Below are 24,813 nucleotides of genomic sequence, written 5' to 3'. Positions count from 1 at the left end.
AATGAACAGGCAACCTTTTGGTGCATACGATCGTGCCCAACCAACTGAGCCACACTGGCGAGGGCAACAATACTGTTTTATTTATGGTGAGAGTAGGTTTTCTTTTTAGAACTATTTTCATGGGCTCCAATTTTTCTATAATAATCATTTAATAATCTACAATAGCAAACATCTTGATATTTAATTTTGAAAACATAAAAGTATTGAGGCTCAGGGCATAGTCTAAGACTATGTGAGTGAAGTAGGAGTCTCTGAGGACAGGTTGGATTTTTGTCTTACGGATTTTGTTCCAGAATTTTGGACTTGCTTGGTGGCTATTCTGCTTTGGAAGAAGTGGCCCCTGGGGGTTGCAGTTTGAGTAGGCCATCTTTGGGGACACCAGAGTGCACCGATTTGGGAAAGTTGATCACACGTACCATTGAGAATTCCTCTGGACATCTCTCTCTATGGATAAAGGCCAAAGTAAAGGCCGGCACTCCTGGCCCAGAAATCTCTGTGAACATGGGGAGTTAAGGAAAAACCACTTTTCTTCTTCTAAGGATTGATTGGCTTGCACGGTCCCAGCTGGACCTCAGCGGGCACACATCCTCCTTTGCATCGAGCCATCGCATTTGCTGGCACTCGGGGGTCTGTCATCATTTCGTTATAACCCCCTATTGTCAGGGGTTTAGAATTCAGCCATAAAAACTTGCACTGAGCTGGAACTTGGCACACAATGCTACCGCCAGGAAGTGAAGTTTGTATGTGAAATTGAAAAAACATCTGTTTGGCCATTTTTGAAGCAGTGTGAGAGCAAAAGCAGTAAAGATGCAGGTTTCTGATACTCTGCATTGGCCGTAATGTAAGTCAACTTGACCAAAGGCTTGGCTTTATTTCTTTTTAATGTCTCTGGCAAGTGATTGTTCCATGGTCTGGCCTGGCCACATCAGACTATTTTTTTTTTTTTAGTTTAAAAAATAAAATGAAAAATTATAGAATGCTGTTTTCAGACTCATGCACCTGAAATGATAAAAATCCTTTCTTTCTTTCTTTTTTTTTTTTGCATTTGCCAGAGATGTTAAGACTTAGCTGGTTAGAAATTAGAAAGACAGGTCAGATGTTATTGTAATGAACTCCACAGGGTATTCCGTATTTTAGCAGTAGAGGATTTTATTGTAATGAGTTAATGAATGCACTGTTTGGTTTCCCATTCTCAGCCTGAAACTCCTTCCGACCCTCCCTCAGAAAATGAAGGTGCAAGGACCACACACACCCAGTAGGAGCTAGGAGGAGGTTCTCGGCTATGTTTCCCACTCCTGTTGGGCAGGGCATCTTCCTCTTTCTATTCTGTGTATGCTGTCTTCCTTACTTGTTGTTGTTAATCCTCACCTGAGGATATTTTCTCCACTGCTATTCAGAGAGAGTGTAAGGGAGGGAGGGAGAAGGAGAGGGAGAGGGAGAGGGAGAGGGAGAGGGAGAGGGAGAGGGAGAGGGAGAGGGAGAGGGAGAGGGAGAGGGAGAGGGAGAGGGAGAGGGAGAGGGAGAGGGAGAGGGAGAGGAACAGAGAAACATCGACGTGAGAGAAACACATCAACTGGTCGCCCCCACAACAGGAGTGAACCAGCAATCCAGGTATGTGCTCTCGACCAGAAATCAAGCCCATAACCCTTTCATTCATGGGCCGATGCTCTAACCATTGACCCATGCCAACCAGGGCACTGTCTTGTTTACTTTGAAGACTTTGGCTTTATTATTTTTCCTGTGGCTGTGGGATTGAGTGACCAAGAAAGGGTAGTGGAAGGAAGGTGTCAGTTGCTGGTGTAGGAAGGGTTCCTCCTTATCAAATGAATTATGGATACGAAATATCAGGCACTTAACACCCAACGGGCATTTTCATTTATCTATCCATTATCTATGTTTGTCTGTATATCTATCTACCTATCTATCTATCATCTATCTATCCTTTCCCTCCCAACTTTCTCCCACACTACACACTATATTATTATATTGACCATTTTTATATGTTTTTATTGATTTGAGAGAGAGAGGAAGAAAGGGAGAGAAACATCAATGTGAAAGAGAAACATCGATGGGTTGCCTCCCATATGCACCTGGACTGGGGATCCAACTTGCAACCTGGGGATATGCCCTGACCAAGAATTGAACCCGCCACTCTTTGGTGCACAGGACAATGCTCCAACCAACTGAGCCACACCGACTAGGGCTTGACCATCTTTGATCTACAAAAATGACAATTTCATATGGTTCAACCAAATACACACATTTTATTCATAAATGTCTGCTTGAACATGTGATATTACCATTTTGTGCGAAATATTTCTTACATTATTGAATAATTTAAAAACTTGGTATTCTGAATCTGATGACTTGTCCTAGTCTTGCTTTTGCTATTTATTGGCTATGAATCCTTGAGTAAGTGATTTAATAATGATTAATATCTTAGAGGAGAAATTATGATAATTATAATTATTACCATTATTATATCCATATCATAAGGGTGTTGTGAGGATCTGACTGGACTGTACATGTGACATGCCTGATAGGCTGTTAACTTGGAATGCAATTATGAATTACTCTTATTGTTGTCACCACTGATAAGGGACATTATTTACACAATGGCTCTCTTGCCCTCTACCACTTGCAGGGGCTGTTGACGATGTGATCCGTTCTGCACACAGGTCCCCTCTCCACAAGGATGCAGGAAGAAACCTCTCCAAGGTCTTGGCAACAGAAAAATCAAGTTTCTCCTGAGCTACTAAAAAAATACAGTGGACACTAACGCTTACAGCAAATAGCTCCTCTCTTTGCTTTACCATCTTGTAAGTCTCTGAAGCAAAATAATGGCTCCCTTGAATGACCGAATGGCATCCATACCTGTCCTTGGCTTCATCTAATTTTCCTATCCATATTTTTTCTTTTATCTCAGTTTCTTATATTTTCTACTTTCATAATACCCATCTGACCACTACAATTCCCCCATTTTTGAAACAAGATAAGGTAAAAGCAAGTGAAGAAATAAATAAATCAAGCAAAAGTTTGTTTTTCCAGATCAGTGGTTGGCAAATGGCGGCTCGTGAGCCACATGCGGCTCTTTGGCCCCTGGAGTGTGGCTCTTCCACAAAATACCACGGCCTGGGCGAGTCTATTTTGAAGAAGTGGCGTTAGAAGAAGTTTAAGTTTAAAAAATTTGGCTCTCAAAAGAAATTTCAATCGTTGTACTGTTGATATTTGGCTCTGTTGACTAATGAGTTTGCCAACCACTGTATCATTCTGGTCTAATTGATCAGGATCATACAACACAGAACTCATGTCGTCAGATTTTAGTGGTACTAGAAGAACCAACCTCTACTGTCTCTGCTACCTGGTTGCTGTGTCTTTAGTCACATTCAGTAGGGTGCTGAGTGTGATGAATCAAACAGATGTCCCAGAAAGAATTCATGGGTGTGTATCAAACCATAGACCCAAAGAATTCATGGGTGTGTATCAATAGGGAACCATAGACCCCAAGGCTGAGAAGCAGCCTCTAGATCCTTGGCATTTCACTTCCTGAGCTGTGGTGGAAGGGGCTGTGTGCCGACCTTGACTTGCCCTTGTTCCTGGCATGAGGGAACCAGCCTGCCTGGGTGAACGGAGGATCTGCTGCAAAGCCTGCCACAAGATCTAACATTTCAAGAACACCCCACTCACTCACTCAGACTCTCCATGGTGGCTTCTCTCCTGGCCTGAAGTATTCCCTAAGTAGGTTTGAAAAACACATGTTCTCTTAGCTTGTGTAAGTTCCAAGTTTAGCCCTGAAAGCAAGCTGAATGAGTTTTCATAACTTTCTGGAACATCTAGCTTGCTGCTAGCCCAAAGATCAGGATTAGGAGGTTCTATCTCTCCATTCACTTATTGATGGGCCCTTGGTTGCTTCCATATCTTGGTTATTGTAAATAATGCTGCAGTGAACATAAGGGTGCATATATATTTTTAAATTAGTGGTTTTGTTTTTCCTGCTAAATACCCAAAAGTGGAATTGCTGGGCCATGATAAGTTTGCACAGTGACAGATGATTAGACTTAGTGTGGTAACCACACTGTAAGGTATATAAATATTGTACACCTGAAATCAATGTAATATTGTACACCAACCATACTTAAATTTTTTTAAAAAAGGTTTTATCTCCATGTTTCACTCTCACAAGTCGTCAAATCCATCTCTCTAGAACAGCAACTTTCATACAGTATGCCACAAGAATTTTATAAACATGCACTACCTGACCATTTAGTCAGGGGCACTGACCTCTTTCCCCTTAGATCAGTGATGGGCAACCTTTTGAGCTTGGTGTGTCAAACTTTGCCTAAAAAACTGAGCATAACTCTGATAGTGTGTCACTTTGAGGAAAAAACTAACTTCAAGACTCTAGTCGCAAATGTTTCATCCTCAGGAGCAGCAAATGTTTCATCCTCGGCATGCGGTCGCGTGTCATCAGAAATGGCTACGCGTGTCAGTGCTGACACGCGTGTCATAGGTTCGCCATCACTGCCTTAGATTGTCAAATAAAAAAAATGACAACAGCCAACATAACAATAGCCGTCTGGTTGAATGAATCAAAATTATACCTTTTTTTGTCAGATCAGCAAAAAATACATTTTTTTGATGTGCCACAGAGTTTTAGTAATTAGTTTATGTGTGCCATGAGATGAAAGGGGTTGAAAATCGCTGCTCTGGATGGAGAAGAGAGAGCCATGTAACACAGTGAAAAGGGAGCCTGTTGGGATGCACAGAATAACTTGAAGTCATAACTTCTATGTTGAAATGATTACCCTGCCCTATTCCAGCTGTGTGATCTCAGGTAAGTCAGTGATTTGCTATGCACCTAAACCTCCTCAACAGTAACAATGGGATAATAATACCGACCTCAGAAAGTTCTTATGAGGATTAAATAAAACATCATATCTGAAAACCCCTGGTGAAGAGTATCCATTACTCTTCATGGAATCTGAATTCTTCTCCTCTATCTACACAAGCTACATATGCTCTTTCTCTGTTTAAAAAAAAGGAAGCATTTCCCCTCTTTCCTCTCCCCCCGACTGTCCCCCCCCGCAACCCCCCGAAGACTTGGAGTAACCAAAGGAACCCAAGTCTAGCAAAGGGAAAGGAACAAAAGGCAGGAAGGAAAGGAACTGGGCTCTTCCTTCCTGAAGCAGTGAGATGTAGGAAGGCAACTCCCCCTCAAAAGGCTGAACAGTAAAACCCAGGGACAGAGACAGGGAGAGGCAGACAGTGGAGAGGGAACTTACTTCCATAAGGGGAGCCTGTGGGGGAGCCGTTTAGGAATCCTGGTGACCCTGGAACGCCCAGGTTGGCCATGGGGACGTTGCTGTAGCCGTTCATACTGTTACTGGAGGTGCTGTAATTAGACTGCTGAGGGGTAGAGCTGGAAGAGTAGCCCCGAGGAGAGATGCTGCTTGTGTTGCGGATGTAACCTGGACAACCAAGAAAAGCCCGGGTAGATGAACCAATGTGCACACAGAGTGCAGAGCAAATATGGCAGCACAGATCCACATCAGCCCAGACTACAGAGCACCACCAACCTGATCCTGGACAGGGGTGGAAAGTGCGCATCTTACCTTCATCCTTTAATTCCTTCCTTTCCCTTTCCCATCCTACCCAAGGCCATGTCCCTCACAGTCACTCCTTCATCTGCTTTTACATTTGTAGTCAACCTCACCAACTCATACCAAAGAATGAATGACTAATGGCAGTGTATACTGACATCTCCCAAATCATATTTCATATAACACTAGAGCCCTATGAGATATTAGTAAGTATCACTGAGAAAAGCATTGTGTGGTCAAACAAAATGTGGCAGATGTTGCATACTGTAGCCATTCTTTGAAGATTGGTATATGAAGGACCTAGAGAATACCTAAACTAACTTAACTTTGCTAACCTAGTATTTCCCAAATTAAACACACCATAGCATCTTTTCTGGGAGTGGCGGGGAAAAGGCATCCAAATTACACCTCAAGGGCCACTAGTATTCTACAGATCACAGCTTTGAGAATGTTCAAATTTGTTGCCATGCCATGGGTGAGGGTGGGAAGCATTTTCATCCAAAAAGTGTTGAAAAGTTCATTTAAATGTGCTGTTCTTTAACCAAAGACTTGGGAACATCAGCAATGGAGTTTGGGTAAATCCAGCCTCTAAGCGGGATAGGGGAAGGGACAATGAGTCCTCCTCATACTTCTAAAACCCTAGCACAGAGACATCACCTAACCTATCCTGAAGTCACCCACTTTGAAGAAACTGTCTCTAGGACTATTTAGGAAATAACCAAAATTTGAAGAAAAAAAAGGAATATTACATCCCACCCTTCTGCAAGAAATCACCCTGGACATAAGAATGAGGGGTTTCCATCCAATGGGTGAACAAAATTAGAAATAAAATTACCTCAAGGTTAGAGACATTATTAAGAATATTTACTTCTAAAAATGATTTATGACAAATTTAGCACCTTTCAACCTCAATGACAAAAATATTTACATGATATACTTTACATGTAAAAGCACAGTTAACTGTATAAACTGGTTGCTATTTTTTGTATCTGAGGTAATACACGAAAAGAAGTTGCCAAATAAAACCAAGCCATTCCCCCTTGGTTACTAGGAAGAGAGAGTTGTGTATAACAAACATTAATGTCAATAACTCAGCTTCTTCCATTGTTCAGTTTGATGATCACAATGGTAGAAGTATAAATTTTATTCAAATAACTAGAGGACTGGTGCACGAAATTCATGCACTGGGGTTGTGGGGGGCCCTCAGCCCGGCCTGCACCCTCTCGCAGTCTGGGACCCCTCACTCCTTATCGCCCTCCTGCTCTCTTCTCCTTACCACTCGACTCACTGCTCCTTAGCGCTGCTGTGGAGGCAGGAGAAGCTCCTGCCACCATTGTTGCACTCGCTAGCCTTGAGCCTGGCTTCTGGCTGAACATCTGCCCCCTGGTGGTCAATGTGCATCATAGCAACCAGTTGTTCTGGTTGTTCCACTGTAATGGTCGCTTAGGCTTTTATTATATAGATACCTATAAATCTGATTCAGTGAGCCTAAGCTTTCCTAAAATCATAATAGTTAGTCTGGTCCTTAAGTATTTCCAGGTAAAGGCATTCTACCTGTTACCTAAAAAGCTCAAAATCTAATAATACACTGCTTATAATGTTGAGATAACCCAACAGTATATGAGTGCATTGCTTATTTGGGTACACACTCTTTTGATGGTGTCTAACTCAAACTTTAGCTCCCTGCACTCAAGCAGAACTAACGTTTGAAATGTATGAATTGTTTGAATTTTGACTCTGAGAAAGGTAGTACCTTGATTATTTCCCTGTGTTGACTCTGAGATGCTGACCCCAAGTTGGCTGCCATAAGAATTGATGCCCATCATGCCACTGTGAGCTGGAGAGCTGGAGAGAGCTGGAATCTGGCTGGGATTCCTGGGGACACTGTAGAGGGCTTCAGCAATATCTGCGGCTCGCTTCAAAATGATGTCCTATGGGGAAAGGGGGGTAACAATTATGTCCTACAAAGTGGCAGGTTGAGGTGAGCATTTCATCAACAGTCAAACTCAGCCTAGAGTATAGGATGTGAGCTCCTAACCTGGTTATTGTGTGGTGTGCCGTAGAGGGCCTCCACGAGATCTGCAGCTCTTTTCAACAGCATTTCCTAGAAAAGAAAAAAAGAGTGGGGTATAAGCAAAGGAAGAACCCCAAATGGCAAACAGAAAGGAAAATTGTTTATAAAACATCCAGACATCCCCCTAAAACAGTGGTTCTCAACCTCTCTAATGCTGCGACCCTTTAATACAGTTCCTCATGTTGTGGTGACCCCCAACCATAAAATTATTTTCGTTGCTACTTCATAACTGTAATTTTGCTACTGTTATGAATCGTAATGTAAATATCTGTGTTTTCCGATGGTCTTAGGCGACCCTGCTAGCGGTTCTCAACCTGTGGGTCATGACCCACAGGTTGAGAACTGCTGCTGTAGAGCCTAAGACCATCTCTATGACGCGCACTGACCACCCATGGGGAGCGGGCCTAAGACTGCAGCTGGCAGTTGGACATCCTTAGGGCTGCAGCGGAGGCAGGAGAGGCTCCCACCGCCATCGCTGTGCTCGCCAGCCATGAGCCCAGCTCAGGGCTTCTGGCTGAGCAGCACTCCCCCTGTGGGAGCGCAATGACCACCAGGGGGCAGCTTCTGCATTGAGCGTCTGTCCCCTGGTGGTCAGTGTGTGTCATAGAGATTGGTCGTTCTGCTGTTCGGTCGATTTGCGTATTAGCTTTTTATTATATAGGGTATGGAATTCCTCCAGATAAAATGGATCCATAAAATGTGGTGCAACCAAAACAGAAAACAACCAAATTGGGGGCAGAGTTGGTTAAAATTAATAATGTAATGGAAGTTTTATTAAGAACTACTTTCCAGGCCATTTCATTAAAAAACCTGGTACTCTATCTAATTAATCAAGTATTCTTAAAATGATTGATTGACCTGTGTTTAGCTGCTTGCCAAGGAGTTGTCCATAGTACTGAAATTCTCTTGGCAATACCTTCTGCAAAATTTTATTCTAATAAAGATGAATTCTTCCAATAACATTTCCCCCTGTTCATTTTAACCAGAGAGAATTGGTATTCAGTAATCCCTTTCCTCTCATTTTGTCTTTTCCACCTCCTGTTTTTAACAGCCTTTTAAATTGCTATTAACCTACTTTCCAGATATCACCTAATTTAATAGTGGGGCTGGGGATTTTTCCAACTGGAAATAAAAGTATGATGTAGAAGCAACTGTGGTACTTAAATTTTACTCACAGTAGAGAAAACAGAGCATAGCATACTATAATGTGTGTGCTTAAAATGCAAACATAAATGTTAAAATGTATTAATTCCCCATTTATTGAATACCTAATAAATTTATGTATTTTTAAAAAGAAAGCTAAAATAGTCGGATAGATTTATGATAAAATTTTCATAAGAAAATTCATTTAAAAGTGATGCACTTCATATAAATTGTAGATGGAGGTGTTTTTCACTTCATTAAATGCCTGTATACATAGTAAGTCCTCAGTGAATACTTGATTGAGGACTAATGTGTCCCTGTAATTATGCGTAAATAAAATTATATTTAAATACAAAGGAGTGAGAAATTACAGTTTTAAGCAATTACACAATTATTTATTTTCATCAAGTTGGCAGTGTTTTATAAGCTGAATACTCACAGTGTATCTGTTTTATAGGCCCAAGTTTTCAGATTTCATATTTCCTCAGAGATTAATCATATTATATTTCACAGTTAGTAAATATTTTATGTGCATCTTGTATCTAAAGCTTAGCCAAATTTCAAGACCTAACTTAATTTTAGAGGGATTTAAGGTTCTGTATTTATCTAAATTTGCTGAAATCCTACAAGACCGTTTTCACATGTTAATTTCCGAAGTGTTTTACCTTCGCTAATCTCTCAGGGTCTCCAGGATGCCTTGGGATGACTTTCTGCAGCCTCTGGAAGCCATAGTCTATGGTGGGTTCATTTAATGCTGAAAAAGAAAAGTCCTCTTTCTTTTCAGTATGAATCCTCTCCACAAAACAAACTTCTAATTAAGTCTTCTGTAGGTAATAGAAAGGTTCTGATATTACCTGTCTAAGAATTGATACATAATGATACAATCAGTTAAAGATTTTTGCTATTGACATTGGTTAATTCACACATATCTTTGGAGTTCATGGTAATTTAATGCTTTTTTCCATAAGAATGAGATTGTAAAATTTCAGAATTATTAAAATTACTTTATAACTTCTGCCTTGAGTGCACACACTTGTAATCCTCTGCTCAGTCTTACATAATCAGAAATATTACACAATAAACTCTTCCCCAGTTTCTGAAGACAACTAACGACCTTTACATGCTTCTTCCTTCCACCCATCTTCTCTTACCCAAGTATGCCTTTATCTCCTATTAGTTCTTCTCCAAATATCATTTTTTCATATATACATAGATATATGAACTTTCCATGGGTTTATTCTCAATAAACCCTGTTCTTATGCATAATACACTTTCAATTATATTTATATTTTTCATCACATGAACATTTGTTTATATTTCATCACATGAACATTTGTTTAATGTTGGCTCCACCATATACTGCAAATTCCATAGCAGCAAATTCCATACTTGTTTTGCTTTACCACTGTGTTCTCGCTGTTGAAGACAGTGCTTGGCACACAGTAGGCACTTAGTGTCAACAATAGTAAAGTAAGTGAATAAATGAGTGAATGGATGACATATTTCAGCATTTTTACTATGCTACAGTTTTTTTTTAATATATATTTTATTGATTTTTTTTTACAGAGAGGAAGAGAGAGGGATAGTTAGAAACATCGATGAGAGAGAAACATCGATCAGCTGCCTCCTGCACACTCCCCACTGGGGATGTGCCCGCAACCAAGGTACATGCCCTTGACTGGAATCGAACCTGGGACCCTTCAGTCAGCAGGTTGACACTCTATCCACTGAGCCAAATTGGTTAGGGCGTATGCTACAGTTTTTGAAGTAGATTCCTTTATACTTCTTCCTCTCTTTCTTTAAGTTTTAAGTTTGTGGTTTAAATTTTGTGGTTTTGAAATTAATGCATGATAAAAGTAAAGAAAAAAGATACAAAAAATAAAGCAATAATCACCGCACTCCCGTTAGGCAGCAGTAAACACAGTTCCTTTTTAACCTTCCTTTCTGCGTATGTTTTATGAATATTTGTTGCTATTATTCTAGCAAAACCACAGCTCTTATTTAAAAATATAAACAATTTTGAGTATCAAAGTAAAAATAAAATTACTCATAATCTCATCAGTTTAGAAATGATGTGGGTTAACATTTTTGCTTATATCCTTACAGATTTAACACACACATGCTTAAAATTATTCAGAGACATACTATTCACACTGGTACATAACCTACTTTTATCCATTTAACAATATAGCAAACTTTTCCCCAGGTTATTAAATAATCTTTTATAACATTATTTAATATCCCTGTGTATTTTCACTGTATAGTCTATAATTTATTTAAATAGTTTCCTAATGTTTGCATTTAACCTGATCCTAATTTCTCACTATTATAAAAATCAGAGCAATAATTATTCTTTGCACATAGCTTTAATTATTTCAATTGGAAAATTTCAAGAATTAGAATTACTTGACCAAAATGTATCATTATATTAAGGCCTTTCACACACACTGTTAATCACTCCTCAGAAGACTAAAAATTTATACTCCCTTCAGCAATGCATTTTAACTTACACTTGTTTATTCATCAGTGAAGTTGAAATTTTTTTTCTGTACTTGATGATTTTAATTTCTTCTCTTATGAACTACTTATTAATAATTTCTGCTCTCTTTTCTATTGGGGATTAGTCTTTTTTTACTTGTAAACACACTTTTAAATTAATATTTTTAGCACTCTGACTGTCACCACGTTACAATAACATATCCCAATGTGTTCTCAGGTATTATATGTAGAAAGATCATAGACCATCCCAACTCCAAATCTGGTAAGCGCGCACACACACACACACACACACACACACACACACACACACACACACTATGTGTGCTTGTGTTTACATATTCATACATACAAGAGTTCTTCTTTAGGTCCAACAATAAGATGTGCGTTGTTTATCATATAGGTAATAAGTTTTTTGTTGCTCACTTTTATTTTTTGCTATGTATTTCACTTTTTGTTGTTTTTTATTATAGCTATGATTACCCTCTCATCACATTTGCTAAGAGTTTTCCTAGAACCTAAAAGCACTTTAGGTTTCTATATGTCTGTGCAGACAGTGTGTATGAGAGTAGTGTGGCAATATATGGTATAGTCATTAATAGAATCAGCTCTACGCCCAGCTGGGGTGGCTCAGTGGTTGAGCATCTACCTGTAAACCAGGAGGTCATGGTTCGATTCCTGGTCAGGGCACATGCCTAGGTTGCAGGCTCAATCCCCAGTGTGCAGGAGGCAGCCATCCAATGATTCTCTCCCATCTTTGATATTTCTATGTCTCTCTCCCTCTCCCTTCTTCTCTAAAATCAATAAAATATATATATTTTTTTCAAAAAGAGAATCAGCTTTAGATCTTGACCATTAATTTTGATGAGCTTCTGTTTATAATTTATCTTATGAGTTTGCCATCAAAATTAAATGAAACAATTTGTATGATGCCCCAGCACAGTTCTTGGCATGTAAAAGATCTTACCTAATTGTAGCTATCTGTTATTTTGTATCCAAATTCCTGACAGATGTCATTATTTTTTTGTTCATTCTTAATTTGTACATTAATAGCATCTACATGTTATGACCATTTTTTCTCCTATTGATGGACATATTGATCCCATTTAATTATTTTAATCCCATTCTTGTGTTGTCTAAAACTTCCCAAATAGTGTCTAAAAACGAGGGTGGGGGTGGATATTTTTGCTTGCTGTCCTCTAAATGACACTAATGTTTCACCACCAAATGTAGTGTTGGCTATTCGAGACAGATATTAGTTAGCATGCTTTGATAAAAGATTTTATCAGAACTTATTGGAATTTCAGAAAATTACAATTATATTAATGTTCTCCCGATATTTCCACAATTAAATGTTTATTCATGAGTGTGGTATATAATTTACTTAGTATATTTCTGGATTCAATTTGTTAATATTTTCTTAAGACTATTGGTGTGAAGATTAAATCAATTAAATTACTGAGAATAGTGCCTGACACATATTGTCAACAAATGTCAGTTATTATTATTGTTGCTGGGAATTTGTGTCTATATCAATAACTGGGATTGTGCTCATGGTGCTATCCAGCCTCTGATTGATTTTTATTTTATACCAGCTTTGAACAGTAAATTGAAAAGCTTTCTATATTTTATCCTATGCTCCATAAAACTTTTATAGCATGGATATTACTTCTTGACCAAAAGTTTGAAAGAACCCCAGTGAAATTGCTCTGTCAAAGTCACCGAATAACATTTTAGCCAAACCAAGAGGCACATTTCCATTCTTATCTTAAACTCAAGTTAGCATTTGACACTGGAAATACTGCAACCCATGGGCTTTCCCGAATACACACTGCCCAGTGTCACTCTACGTCTGTAGCGATGCTACCTCGGCCTGCTTACACGACTGCTCTTCCTCAGTGTCCTGCAGATGGGATCCTCTTCACCACAGTTGCCAAGACAGTCTTTGGCTCAGCTACACAACTCCTGCTCAAGCCTCATCAGTGCCCCTATGATTTCTATGTCAAGCCACATGTGGACTATCACAAATCTTTATGTCCAGTGCAGATCACTTGCCTGAGATTCAGCCTATCTATTCCAACGACGGGCTGGAAATTTCCACTTGGATGTCCCCTAGACTCCTCCCACTCAAGATACCCCAAGCCCAAAGGATTCTCAGTAAATTGTCTATCAGATTGCCAATTGAAAACCTTGGAATCATTCTTGATATCTCATTATCGTTGTATTTTTTAGGGAAATCATGCATGTCATCAATATTTTAAGTGTTCTAAGCATTGATTCTACAATAGTAATTGGTGTAATATTCAAATCCTCTATTTCTGATTCTCCCCCACCTCTTTGTTGTAACTTTCTTAATAGCCATATTTCTAATTTTATCTTCCTTTTGTTTCTAAGAGAATATCCTAAAATTTCTAGGTGGTTAGGTATTCAATTGTTAATTATTTATTCTAGTTAATTGGATTGGGTTTTGAAAAGGTGGCTTAGAGAATATCTGTGTTTTGGAATTTATTAAGTGTTTTATGAATTAACTAGAGGCCCGGTGCACGAAATTCGTGCACGGAGGGGGGTTGTCCCTCAGCCCAGCCTGTACCCTCTCCAATATGGGACCCCTCAAGGGATGTCCGACTGCCCGTTTAGGCCTGATCCCATGGACATCCCTCAGGATCAGGGCAGTCGGACATCCCTCTCACAATCCAGGACTGCTGGCTCCCAACTGCTTGCCTGCCTGCCTTCCTGATTGCCCCTAACCACTTCTGCCTGCCAGCCTGATCACCCCCTAACCACTCTGCTGCCAGCCTGTTTGCCCCCAACTTCCCTCCTCTGCCGGCCTGGTTACCCCTAACTGCCCTCTCCTGCTGGCCATCTTGTGGTGGCCATCTTGTGTCCACATGGGGGCAGGATCTTTGACCACATGGGGGCAGCTATATTGTGTGTTGCAGTGATGATCAATCTGCATAGTACTCTTTTATTAGATAGGATAGAGGCCTAGTACAGGGGTGGGGGCCAGCTGGTTTGCCCTGAAGGGCGTCCCGGATCAGGTGGGGGTTCCCTTGGGGTGTGGGGCGGCCTGAGCGAGGGGCCTGTGGTGGTTTGCAGGTGGGCCACACCCCCTGGCAACGCAAGCGGAGGCCCTGGTATCTGGAATTTATTTTCCTTCTACAATTATCCTTCCACATATCCCTGTATTTCTAATAGTTTTTCATATATGTGTTTTTCCTATAGTGATTAGGAAGCTACACATCCTATTTTAATTTAAAGCAATACCTTTAGAGTTCTTAAAAAATATTTTATTTTTTCTAATTACTTGAGTCTGTTGAGCCCCTTCATATATAAAGATTTTTGCTTATCTTTAATTTCCTGACCTCATTCTCTTTACTTTTATGTTTTTATTGCTAGTTATGTTTTTATTGTTAGCTAATATTCCTGTTATTAAACTTTGGATGGTCAGTATCTTTTATACATTAATTTTCATATTTACATTAAGCTTCATAGTCATATTAACAATAATTTAAATACTCTGTATTTCACTGCACTGTCTGCTGCCCAGTACTTCTGTGATACCATAACCTTTCCACTCTTGCATTCTTCGTTGATTCAATTCTCCCACAGTCAGGTTGTATCAGTAAAAATAAAAGTTGAAATCTGTCTGAGCCCTTGAAATAAGAGAGTGTCTTTCTGTCTTCCACACACATAAAGGGTAACTTCTCTGGGGCAGCTTGTTAAGTCTACTCTCCCAGGCTCTGCTTGCGTCCCTGGCTTGAGGTGGGGACAGCGGAGACCCAGGAGGTTTGGTCAGGCCTTCTCCCCCCGCCCCCCCCCCCCCCCGCCCCCCGTCACTTCCAGGCCCTGCTCTCCTTTTCCCGGAGGTGAAGGACGAGTCCAGTTTTCACACATCCGCCAACACAGCCCCGTGGGCACAACCAGCGCGGCGGCAAGCACTTCTTGGCATGCTGATCACACAGCCTAGCTTCAAACCTGAATACTGCCCCCCTTATTGTTATGTTTTGTTGAAAATATCCTCCTCTATATTCGGGGGCAGAGGGAGAGCAGATTACACATATGCATTCTCATTACCAGCTTACTCAGAAACACATGCGAGAAGACCCACGTGTGTGATCGGAATCATTCTGTAAACGTGTTTTCACCACTTAGCATTATAAAAACAGCAATTTCTGCAGTCTTTTTCTTTAATAACAATATTTTTAGTGGCTGTAATATTCCATCGTGAAAACCGTTATTACCGCAGTTAGAATTTACCGAAGGCTTACCATGGTACCCACACTATACCAAGCCTTTTACACATATTAGCTCCTTTACCCTCATGACAACCTCATGACGTGGGTTTCATCTCCATTTTAAATGCAGTTCCAGGCAGTGGAGGTGGAATCTGTACCCCGGGTTCTCTAGTCCAAGGCCTGTGCCCCTAACTTTTCCTGCTGTACAGCTGGAGGTGTTGGTCCAAGCCCCAGCCAGGCGCGCCAGCAGCCCCTGGGCCAAAGGCTACCCCTCTGTACTTAGCTACTGGACCAGAGCTGGCGAAGAGCAGAGAAAGTGTTGCAAAGTGGCCGTGCCACCCTCTGTTTCCTGTCACCCACTCCTACACCTCCCATGCTCCCCCACCCCACCCACCCCCCGAGCCTCCATAAAGCCCTGCAGACCTGGAGAGGGAGCCTGGGCCGCCTGACTTCCCTGCCACTGTGGGACGAGGCCCCATTTGGTATCAATCAGTAAACACAAACAGCTGCCCCGTGCTGCAGGGCGTACAGACTTGGTGACAAAATGCTCTAAATCAATCATTGCCTGGTCTCTTGTCAAATATGCACCATTTCGTTACCTAAGGTGCTGATTTTCCTATATGGACAGAATGCACATCATGGATACGGGTGTCCTCACCATGTGCTCACTATAAAGTAAGGGACTAGCCACACAGTAGAAAATCTAGCCCCCCCTCCCCCACCCCCCCCTAAGCCACCCACTCTCTCCATTAGTGCCCTTGTCCCTTCCTTCCCATTTGCATGGCTGCTCTCCCGGGCTGGGTCTCACCCCTCTCACTGGAGCTCTAGCGGCCACCAGGGCTCCACTCGTCTTATTCCTCAGTCCTTTCTCTGCCGGCAGAGGGTTCCTCTAAAGCTGGGCTCTCATCAGTACGCAGAGGTGGGATGGAGAGGACGGGTTCCCTTTCATAGAACTTATCCCACATTTGTACCCACTGTTCTCTCCTATTAGAGAGAGCACGGGGTGATGTCTGGTTTATCTTGCCCACCCCCCCTCATTCCCCACCTAAATCAGAAATAGAAGACTATCTTGACCACACTGGGTCAGCAATTCGTTTTAAACCGAATATGTAGATTAGGCATACCCATCTATTTCTTAGGTTGAGTGTTTTGTTTTATTTTGTTTGGTTTGGTTTGCTTTGCTTTGGTGGGCTCTGCCCGACTTCATAGGCACCAGCTGTGGTATGGGTTATGTGTGTATCCGAGATGAAAAACACTGCAATAAAACACACTGTCATCTATATGGACAGAGAATAGCCACACATGTGTACACACACACACACACACACACACACACACACACACACACAATGCCATTTAATCAAATGCACGCTGGAAGTAAAAATCAGAAGTCAAAACTGTTTAGTCAACACCAAACCATAAGAGGAAAAGTCAGTTAATGTTTCAATTGTTCACCTCGAGGTTGGACTGTAAGTTTTATTTAAACTGACTTCCCAACTGGCCAGTTGTGTTTGTATCCTATGGATTCAGCCTCATCTTGATTCTGCTCCTCCCGCACCCCACCTCCCTGGTGTTCTCTCTTTTCAGGCCTGGTGTGAGGCAAGTAAACCTCAATTAGCTACTGAGGTGCCCAAGACCAGCACCAAGATGGTCTCTGAGGGCCAACCAGATCATTAACCGCCATCATCAGTGTGAATTTACAACCTCTCACACCACGTGGAGTGCGGGGGCTGCGAGGCCCTGCCAACCTCCTGGCTGACAGGGACACAGAGAAATGCTGGCAAGGCAAAAACAGAGTAAATTAAAAATACACTTCAATCTATAGGCTCTATTTATCTATGTCTTTCTTCAGTAACATAACATTAAGGTAAAAGGTCACATCCCCACCGAAATATAATTTATATTTACCTTTTATTAAATAATTATGGCATGGAATGAAGTTAAATATTACAGGAGGTAATCAAGGGGGAATTCAATAGAGAAAACTCAGACATGAGAATTTCGTCTTTGCTATACATAGAATGTCTTAATCCTCCACTGGGAGTCATTCGGGTTTGCTTAAGGAGTTTAATAATACACATTTCAACTGCCACAGAATCTAAATCCCATTTGGATCAGCCTTGGAAAAACTTTCATCAATACCTTGAGATTTCATAATATTTCTCCTGAGAGCCTGGATCTTATGTGTCATTTCTCATTTGATTGTGGGTATAAGATATAAGGTTACTTACATATCTTGGACCCAACAAATAGATGTAGACTATGAGCAATGTGTGAAGAGTTTCTTTTATAAGTAAATAGTACTTAACTAAAAATATCTACTGGGAACCACTCATTTAAAAATAATAATAAAAGCTGGCTGGCGCTCAATATTAATTTTCCCAAAGGGCTGGTGAGATGTATAAATTCTATATGTTATTTTTCATTTCCTTAAGAGGAGGCACAGATACCAGATAATGCTTACTCCAGCTTTTGTCTTCACTTCTGTTTCCCCAAAATATAGGGGACACTGGGAAACATGGAAAGGGGACTCATTGTTAGAGTCCTGGTCAACCCCGACAAAGACAGCATTTGCATTGCAGGCAGGAGGGTACTTATACCCTTGAGCAATAAGAGTACTGATCATCAAGATGGCAACATCAAGGACTGATGGAGTTCCTTTTCAGAAATTTGAGAGGAGACAACTAAGCTGATGGGGTGAGGGAAGATCCGAGTGCTCACTTGGCTGCCAATCTGGGATGTGGACCTAGGATTCAGTTTTCTTAATCAGCCTCCAACTGGAGCCTAGGGTCATCGTGGAGTTTGTGGCTGGCCATCAAGAGACCCATAAAAGTTTAGAAAGATTGAGCCCAGATGTGGGTGTGTACATATGTGCATTCATCTGCAGCAAGGGATCCTCACTCTTATCGGAAGTGCACAGAGCCCAGTGTCTCCTGAGGACTCTAGCGCACAGAACTATGGGATCTCTCCAGTCCTACTCTAAATCACAGCCTTCTCTAAGAATTAAGAAAGCAATGGGGGGAAAAGCTTGCTTAAAAAAACTAAAATCTGTGACTGCCAGATAAGCACCAAATCAGAAGATGGACTTTGACATGCAAGCAGAGGAGAAAACCCGCATCAGGAACACCTTTCTATGTGGTCGAAGACGGCCACTCTGTTGTCAGGACTGGAAGGCGTAAAAAAAATAGCCTGCCCTACTCTTCATGTGTCCAACATTCAAATGCTACATTCACCCGGCTGGCATGTCTCAGTAGTTGAGCGTTTATCTATGAACCAAGAGATCATGGTTTGATTTCCAGTCAAGGCACATGCCCAGTAGGATATGTGTAGGAGGCAGCTGATCAAAGATTCTCTCTCATCATTGATGTTTCTCTCTCTCTCTCTCTCCCTCTCCCTTCCTCTCTGAAATCAATAAAAAAATTTTTTAAAGGCTAGATTCAATTAACATTTTAATTCTCCCAAGTCATACTTTTTAATTCTTTTTATAGCATTTGATGGTGTGGTGGAGATAAAGCCAGCATGGCCTGGGCTCTGTTTTAGTTCCAGACCCTGACCTATGACCAGGCCAGGGGGACTTCGCTTTATTTCTTTGCAAAGACAAAATATTGGGCTAAATGGCCTCTAAAACCCCTTGTAAGTTGTTGCATTATGTGATTCCAAGACCATTATTTGCCTGATGCAGTGAAATTTTTCTTTGTGAAGTGGAGATGGGTGGGGTTGAAGTCATTAAGCTGTTGAATGAAGTTGTCTATAACCTTTGATACATTAAAATCTCTCCCTACATCTGTTCGTTTCCAGGTAGCAACAGTTCAGTGTCACCAATTAAAGAAAGAAAAGGACAAAGATAATATAGGAACACATGATTAAGAGGGGGAGCCTGCTTTGTGGGTACAGGACCGAGAACACGAGGCGCGAACAGCAGTGCACAAGTGAAAGATTAGACAGAAGCCTTTGATATTTGATTTTAAATGAAATATTAATTTAATATTTAATTACGCCTTGGTTTCCAGAAAAACTGCAGCAGCAAGACAGGTTGTTTGAAGAAGGGAGTAATATACATGGTTAAGGAGACAACTGTAAAAATTAAAGATAAATTTCAAGGATAAATCTAAATGCCACAACGGAGCAGTTATGAATATGCTCGTGCGCTCTGTAATGTGTATTTAGAATATTATAACTGAGAACACCAGGCCATTAAGGGGCTGAGATGTCTCTAGTGAAACAGCAGCCCCTATTCTGGGGCCACCAACGGAGACATCATTCCTCAGACTCAGCTGACTGGCAGATCTGGATTTCACAAGAGCTGGGGTGGAGGCAACTCCAGGAAAACTCCAGGCTACCAGGAGGGCCATTGACTCAACCTGTTTCCACTGTGAACAGGGAACAATTGTACTCGGGCCAGATTTTGATGTCTGAATTGGGCATTTTTAACTAAAATTCAGATTCATATCTTAAATGGACTTTTTTCCAGGATAATGGTATAAGAAAAAGAAGTAATGTGAGGTGGATGAGCCATTAACATTTTCCATCAGCTTGCACATCTGTTTTGTGCAGCTTGATGAAAGGAGGATCCCACACCTCACGCCGAGCCCTGGGGATGAGGCTGTTGAGGGGATTTGGGAAAAATCTAGGCCTCTCATTTCTCTTCCCAACTGCTGCCTGTTCTTGGCCATTTTCTCTTTGATTAACACTTTCTCCCAATAATGAAAAGGGGGGCGGGTAATCAAATGCACTTGTTTGTGCTAAAGTGAAAGATGAGCAGTGTTCTGCGGGAGGGGTTATAGAATTCTTTGGTTTCTCAGGGTGTCTGGATTAGCCAGGGTATTTGCCAACTTCTAAGTTCAACCACATGCCTCGTAAGCAGGTCCTCTGTGTGCACCTGGCCAGCTGGGCTGGCGGGTCTCGTCTGCGGCTTCATCCTCCCTTGAAAACTCGCTTCCCCTTCCCCCATCTCAGATCCGAAGTTCTCAGGCTGCGCTGGCCTTTTATGTCACCTTCAAAATCCTGATTTCTAAGTACCGCATAGGAAATATAGTCAATAATAGTGTAATAATTGTCTATGTTGTCAGATGAGTACTAGACTTATTGGATGGATCACTTCAAAAGGTATAGAAACGTCTAACCACTAGGTTGTACACCTGAAACGAATATATTATTGTGCATCAACTGTGATTTAAAAATAAATTAAAAAACAAAACAAAAATCTGATTTCTAACCTAGATCCAGATATTAAGGGCACCATGTGGCAGGGTTTTCAAATAGAATTCAGCCCTAGTTGGTTTGGCTCAGTGGATAAAGTATCGGCCTGACAACCAAAGAATCCCGGGCTCCATTCTGGTCAAGGGCAGGTACCTCAGTTGCAGGCTTCTCCCCAGACCAGGCTCTGGTCAGGGCATGTGCAGGAGGCAACCAATTGATATGTTTCTGTCACATCATTTTTTCTCTCTGTCTTTCCCTCTCTCTTCCACTCTCTAAAAATCAATAGAAAAAAATATCCTTGGGTGAGGATTATAACAAACAAACAAAACCAAAACAAAAAGAATTCACCTTTTACAGAAAATAAATGCAAAAAGGCCCCCTCACCCGCCGCTGTGATCAAACAGCAGTGAGGGAGGAAGCCACCTAGAACTTGCCCGAAACTGTGTTCCTCTGCCAACGAGTCACAGTGGTGAATTCTGCTTCTATTTATATACACACACATATGCATATGTCTATAATTTCATCTCCTCATAAAATAAATATGTTCCTGTTTTAGGTTAGGAAATTTAGGCAAAGAATATTTAAGTGATTTGCCAGAAAGCTGGGACGCAAATACAGGCCTCTGAATGGTGTCATCACTGTTGTCTGCCCCAACGCTAAGTTCCCTCAAGTTTAATAACAAAGTGAAATCTGTACTCTTTTGCCTTCTGCAACTTCAGTTCTCCATGGAAAGGGTAATCTCTAAGGAATGTGAAGCCCTTCATAGGCTCCCACTCTACGATCCGAGCACCAGGGCAGCATGAAGCATCCCTTGCGCCCCTCAGCTCCCTCGCCAGGCCGTCTCCTGTGCACTCTCGCAGAGTAGCGGCCAGGGAGCCGAGGCCATTGGCATTTGCAAGTAAAACTACCACATGAAGCCAAACACAGGGCCTTGGCATAATTTCTTCTACTGTATGCATGGTATTGGTAAGCAGCACAGGTTAATGGTTAAGAACGCAATTTTGGAAGAAGACAGCTAGAACTGGACCTAGCGTAGTGACCTTAGGCAGTAGGAGTCGCATCTATAAAGTTAAGATACCAATAGAACCAGCATGATGGGGGGAAGGTGGTGATTACAGGGGCTCATAAGGCCTGACCCTACATGCTCAAAAGATGACAGATGTGATTACTGAGTTACTGTCACCATTTTGGGCCTTCCTAGTTCTATCTAATGACAGGACTTGTGGGAGACTTCTTAACCAGCAGTCAAATGTTTAGCCCGGATCCTGCAAAGAACCACAGGAACAACTGTGCCCATCGACACACACATCCTCAGTGACCTGCCATCAGCTCAGGCAGTACGACTTTGCGCAGGTCTCTATGGACAGTGCAGATTTCACAAACATAGACCAAAGCAACTCCACCTCCAAAAGCCGTGCTCTACAGTCTCTCAAGACAGCCGAGAAGTCCCAGCCCAGCCAGTAACCGTGGCCCCATTAGGTGTCCCTACCAGGACTATTTTCTGCACTGCCCGTTCTCTGTGGAAGAGTCTGTGAGGGGAGGAGAGAACCTCCTGCCCCTGAGCCCCAGACAGAGGCAACTGGCCCTTTCCTGTTGAGCCATGTTCTCCCGTGGATCTCCAATTCTGCAGCGGCAAGCTGCACGTAGCAAATCATGCTTGGAGGAAAACAGACCTGCAGTCACGTGTCTGAAGAAAATATGTTGTTTTTAAGAGCCCTGATGTTGTTTATGCTGTTCTTGGCAGCAACAACCATGGGGAGCTGATTACTGCATTTTGGCTAATTATACCTGGGCTAGAAGCCTGATGCACAAAAATTCATGCAAGAATGGGCCTTCCTTTCCCTGGCTGCCAGCACCACCTTTCCACTCTGGCCCCGCCTTCCCACACTGCCCAGAGGCCCTGAGCGGCTGGGGCGATACCGAACACCTGTGACAACGCAAGCATCCCGCCCCGCCCCCGGCTGCTCAGTGCCTGCATATGCAAATTAACCCGCCATCTTTGTTGGGTTAATTTGCATACTCACTCCTGATTGGATGGTGGGCGTTGTGAAGGTATGGTCAATTTGAATCTTTCTCTTTTATTAGTGTACAAGTTACATCTAATAGGCTTGGGTTTTTTATGGTGGTGTGTCCTTGGATACAGGAACCACCAATGTGGACCATGGACTTAGAATGTTTGTGGTAAGGTTGGGGCTGAAGAAGAGGAGGTACTCCAGAGGCTCTTTACCCACCTCCTACTTTTTGAGTCTCCTTCTAGGAAGTTCCACCTAAGACTAAATCCTATTGTGTTCACGGTACAATGACTCAGTCTCATCAGAACTGCCCCACGTTGCAGAGCACTCTACATGCCAGAACGTCTCTACACCAGCCTGGTGAGTAGGATTCAGGTTTCCCGAACTCATTTCTTTGTTTAAAATACAGATTCCAGAGCCTACCAGGAGAGTATGATTCGGTATATCTGGAATAGGGCCAAGCATGATTCTCAAGCTCAGCCAAATTAGGGAAACACCTCTGGGTAATAGTTGGATTAGTATCAGAGTTTTGCAGAGGAAGAAAAAGAGGCTCAGAGTGGTGAGGGGACTTGACAAAAAACAAGCTATCAATGACCTGACTGGCATCTAAAAGCAGGTCTCTGGCTGAGTCCAGTTGTCTCCGCTTAACTCCCCCCCCACCAATCCCTCCACCCGCCTGCTCACTCTGTTCCCACTGCAGCGCTCCAGGCTTCAAGTTCTTTTCCTCTGGAATCCAGATTCTATTTCCCACATCCCCACCAGAGCTGAGAATTTGCCTGGGCCCAGGGTGGTATCTGATGCACTATTCTGTAGCTAAGCACTGGATATGAGCCCGGGGGTGTTGATCTTCCAAGAGGCTCAGAATGGGGGGCTCAGGAGGCCAGGCTGCCTGGAGCCCCGAGAGGCCTCTGTCTGTCACCTCCAGGGGAAGAGGCCGTGGCACTCTAGGTTCGCTGAGGTAGGCCTCAACTCTTAGAGCAGCCCCATCTTCATCAGCTGGGAAGTTACTGCCTATCCCGCCACTGGACTGATTCCCAACAGGTTGTAAATTAGCTTTCCACATCAGTGGCTGCTTGTTGGGCAGGCAAGACAAGAGGCCACCAACCCATCTCCTGTGGAGTCTGAATCCCTCAATGGACAACATCAGCCACTTGTCTCCACCAACCTGCGTTGCATTTGGCCCAATAACCTAAAGGTGGAAGGTTTTAGAGACGGTGGCAGCCTCCGGAGCCATCCTGAACAGTGTATTTCTGTTTTCTTCCCTGATTGTGAGAGAACATGCTATTGTCTCCCCACGCTTCTCACCCCCAACTGCCCCTCAGGTCCTTCCTTCCCGAAGCTGCCTTCTGGAAGAAGCCCCACTGCTTCCCTGGCTGGAAACACGTTCTTTGTATCTAGAGAATCAAGTGCTGTGTCAGTATTTAAATATGTATGACACTAATTTTCACATCATATTTTCTTCATTTAATTTTTTTTTTACTTAATCTTCACCTGAGGATATTTGTCCATTGATTTGAGAGTGAGAGAGAGAGAGAGAGAGAGAGAGAGAGAGAGAGAGATTTTAGAGATAAACATCAATTGGTTGCCTCCCACCCGTGCCCTGAGCAGGGCCAGGAGTTGAACTTGCAAGACACGTACATGCCCTTGACCAAGAATTGATCCCCGAGACCCTTCAGAGCACAGAATGGCACTCTAACAACTGAGCAACACTGGCCAGGGCTCTTCATTCAATGTTTAATTAAAATTAATTTTATTAGAAAATAATAAAATTATTCAACATGGGTTTGAACTGCACAGGCCCATTTACATGCAGCTTTTTTTTTCTTCAATAAATATACAGTCAGTCCTCCATATCCCTGGGTTTTGCATCTGCAGATTCAAACAGCCATGGCTGGAAAACAGTATTTTTGATCCATGGCTGGGAATCGGTGGGTGCAGAGGGCCAGCTGTATACATTGTTCTATATCATCTATATATATAAAAGCCTAAGCAACCATTATGACCGAACAACCAGAATGACCAGAACGACCAGATGACCAGCCGGTAGCTATGAT

General features: G+C 42.2%; 1 protein-coding gene across 1 annotated transcript in view; it reads right to left on the bottom strand.

Annotated features, from left to right (window-relative positions):
* EBF2 (EBF transcription factor 2) overlaps positions 1-24,813 on the bottom strand; it is a gene marked incomplete at both ends in the record, with an annotated part of 200,516 nt that overhangs the window by 11,162 nt on the left and 164,541 nt on the right. The window contains 4 exons of the mRNA XM_079770420.1: positions 5,283-5,468; positions 7,354-7,531; positions 7,639-7,704; positions 9,483-9,571. Coding sequence (XP_079626546.1) covers positions 5,283-5,468; positions 7,354-7,531; positions 7,639-7,704; positions 9,483-9,571 — 519 coding nt within the window. The remainder of the gene's footprint in view (positions 1-5,282; positions 5,469-7,353; positions 7,532-7,638; positions 7,705-9,482; positions 9,572-24,813) is intronic.

The sequence above is a fragment of the Cnephaeus nilssonii genome (assembly GCF_951640355.1).
Source record: "Cnephaeus nilssonii genome assembly, chromosome: 5".
Taxonomy (NCBI): domain Eukaryota; kingdom Metazoa; phylum Chordata; class Mammalia; order Chiroptera; family Vespertilionidae; genus Cnephaeus; species Cnephaeus nilssonii.
This window is presented reverse-complemented; position numbering and strand designations above follow the sequence as displayed.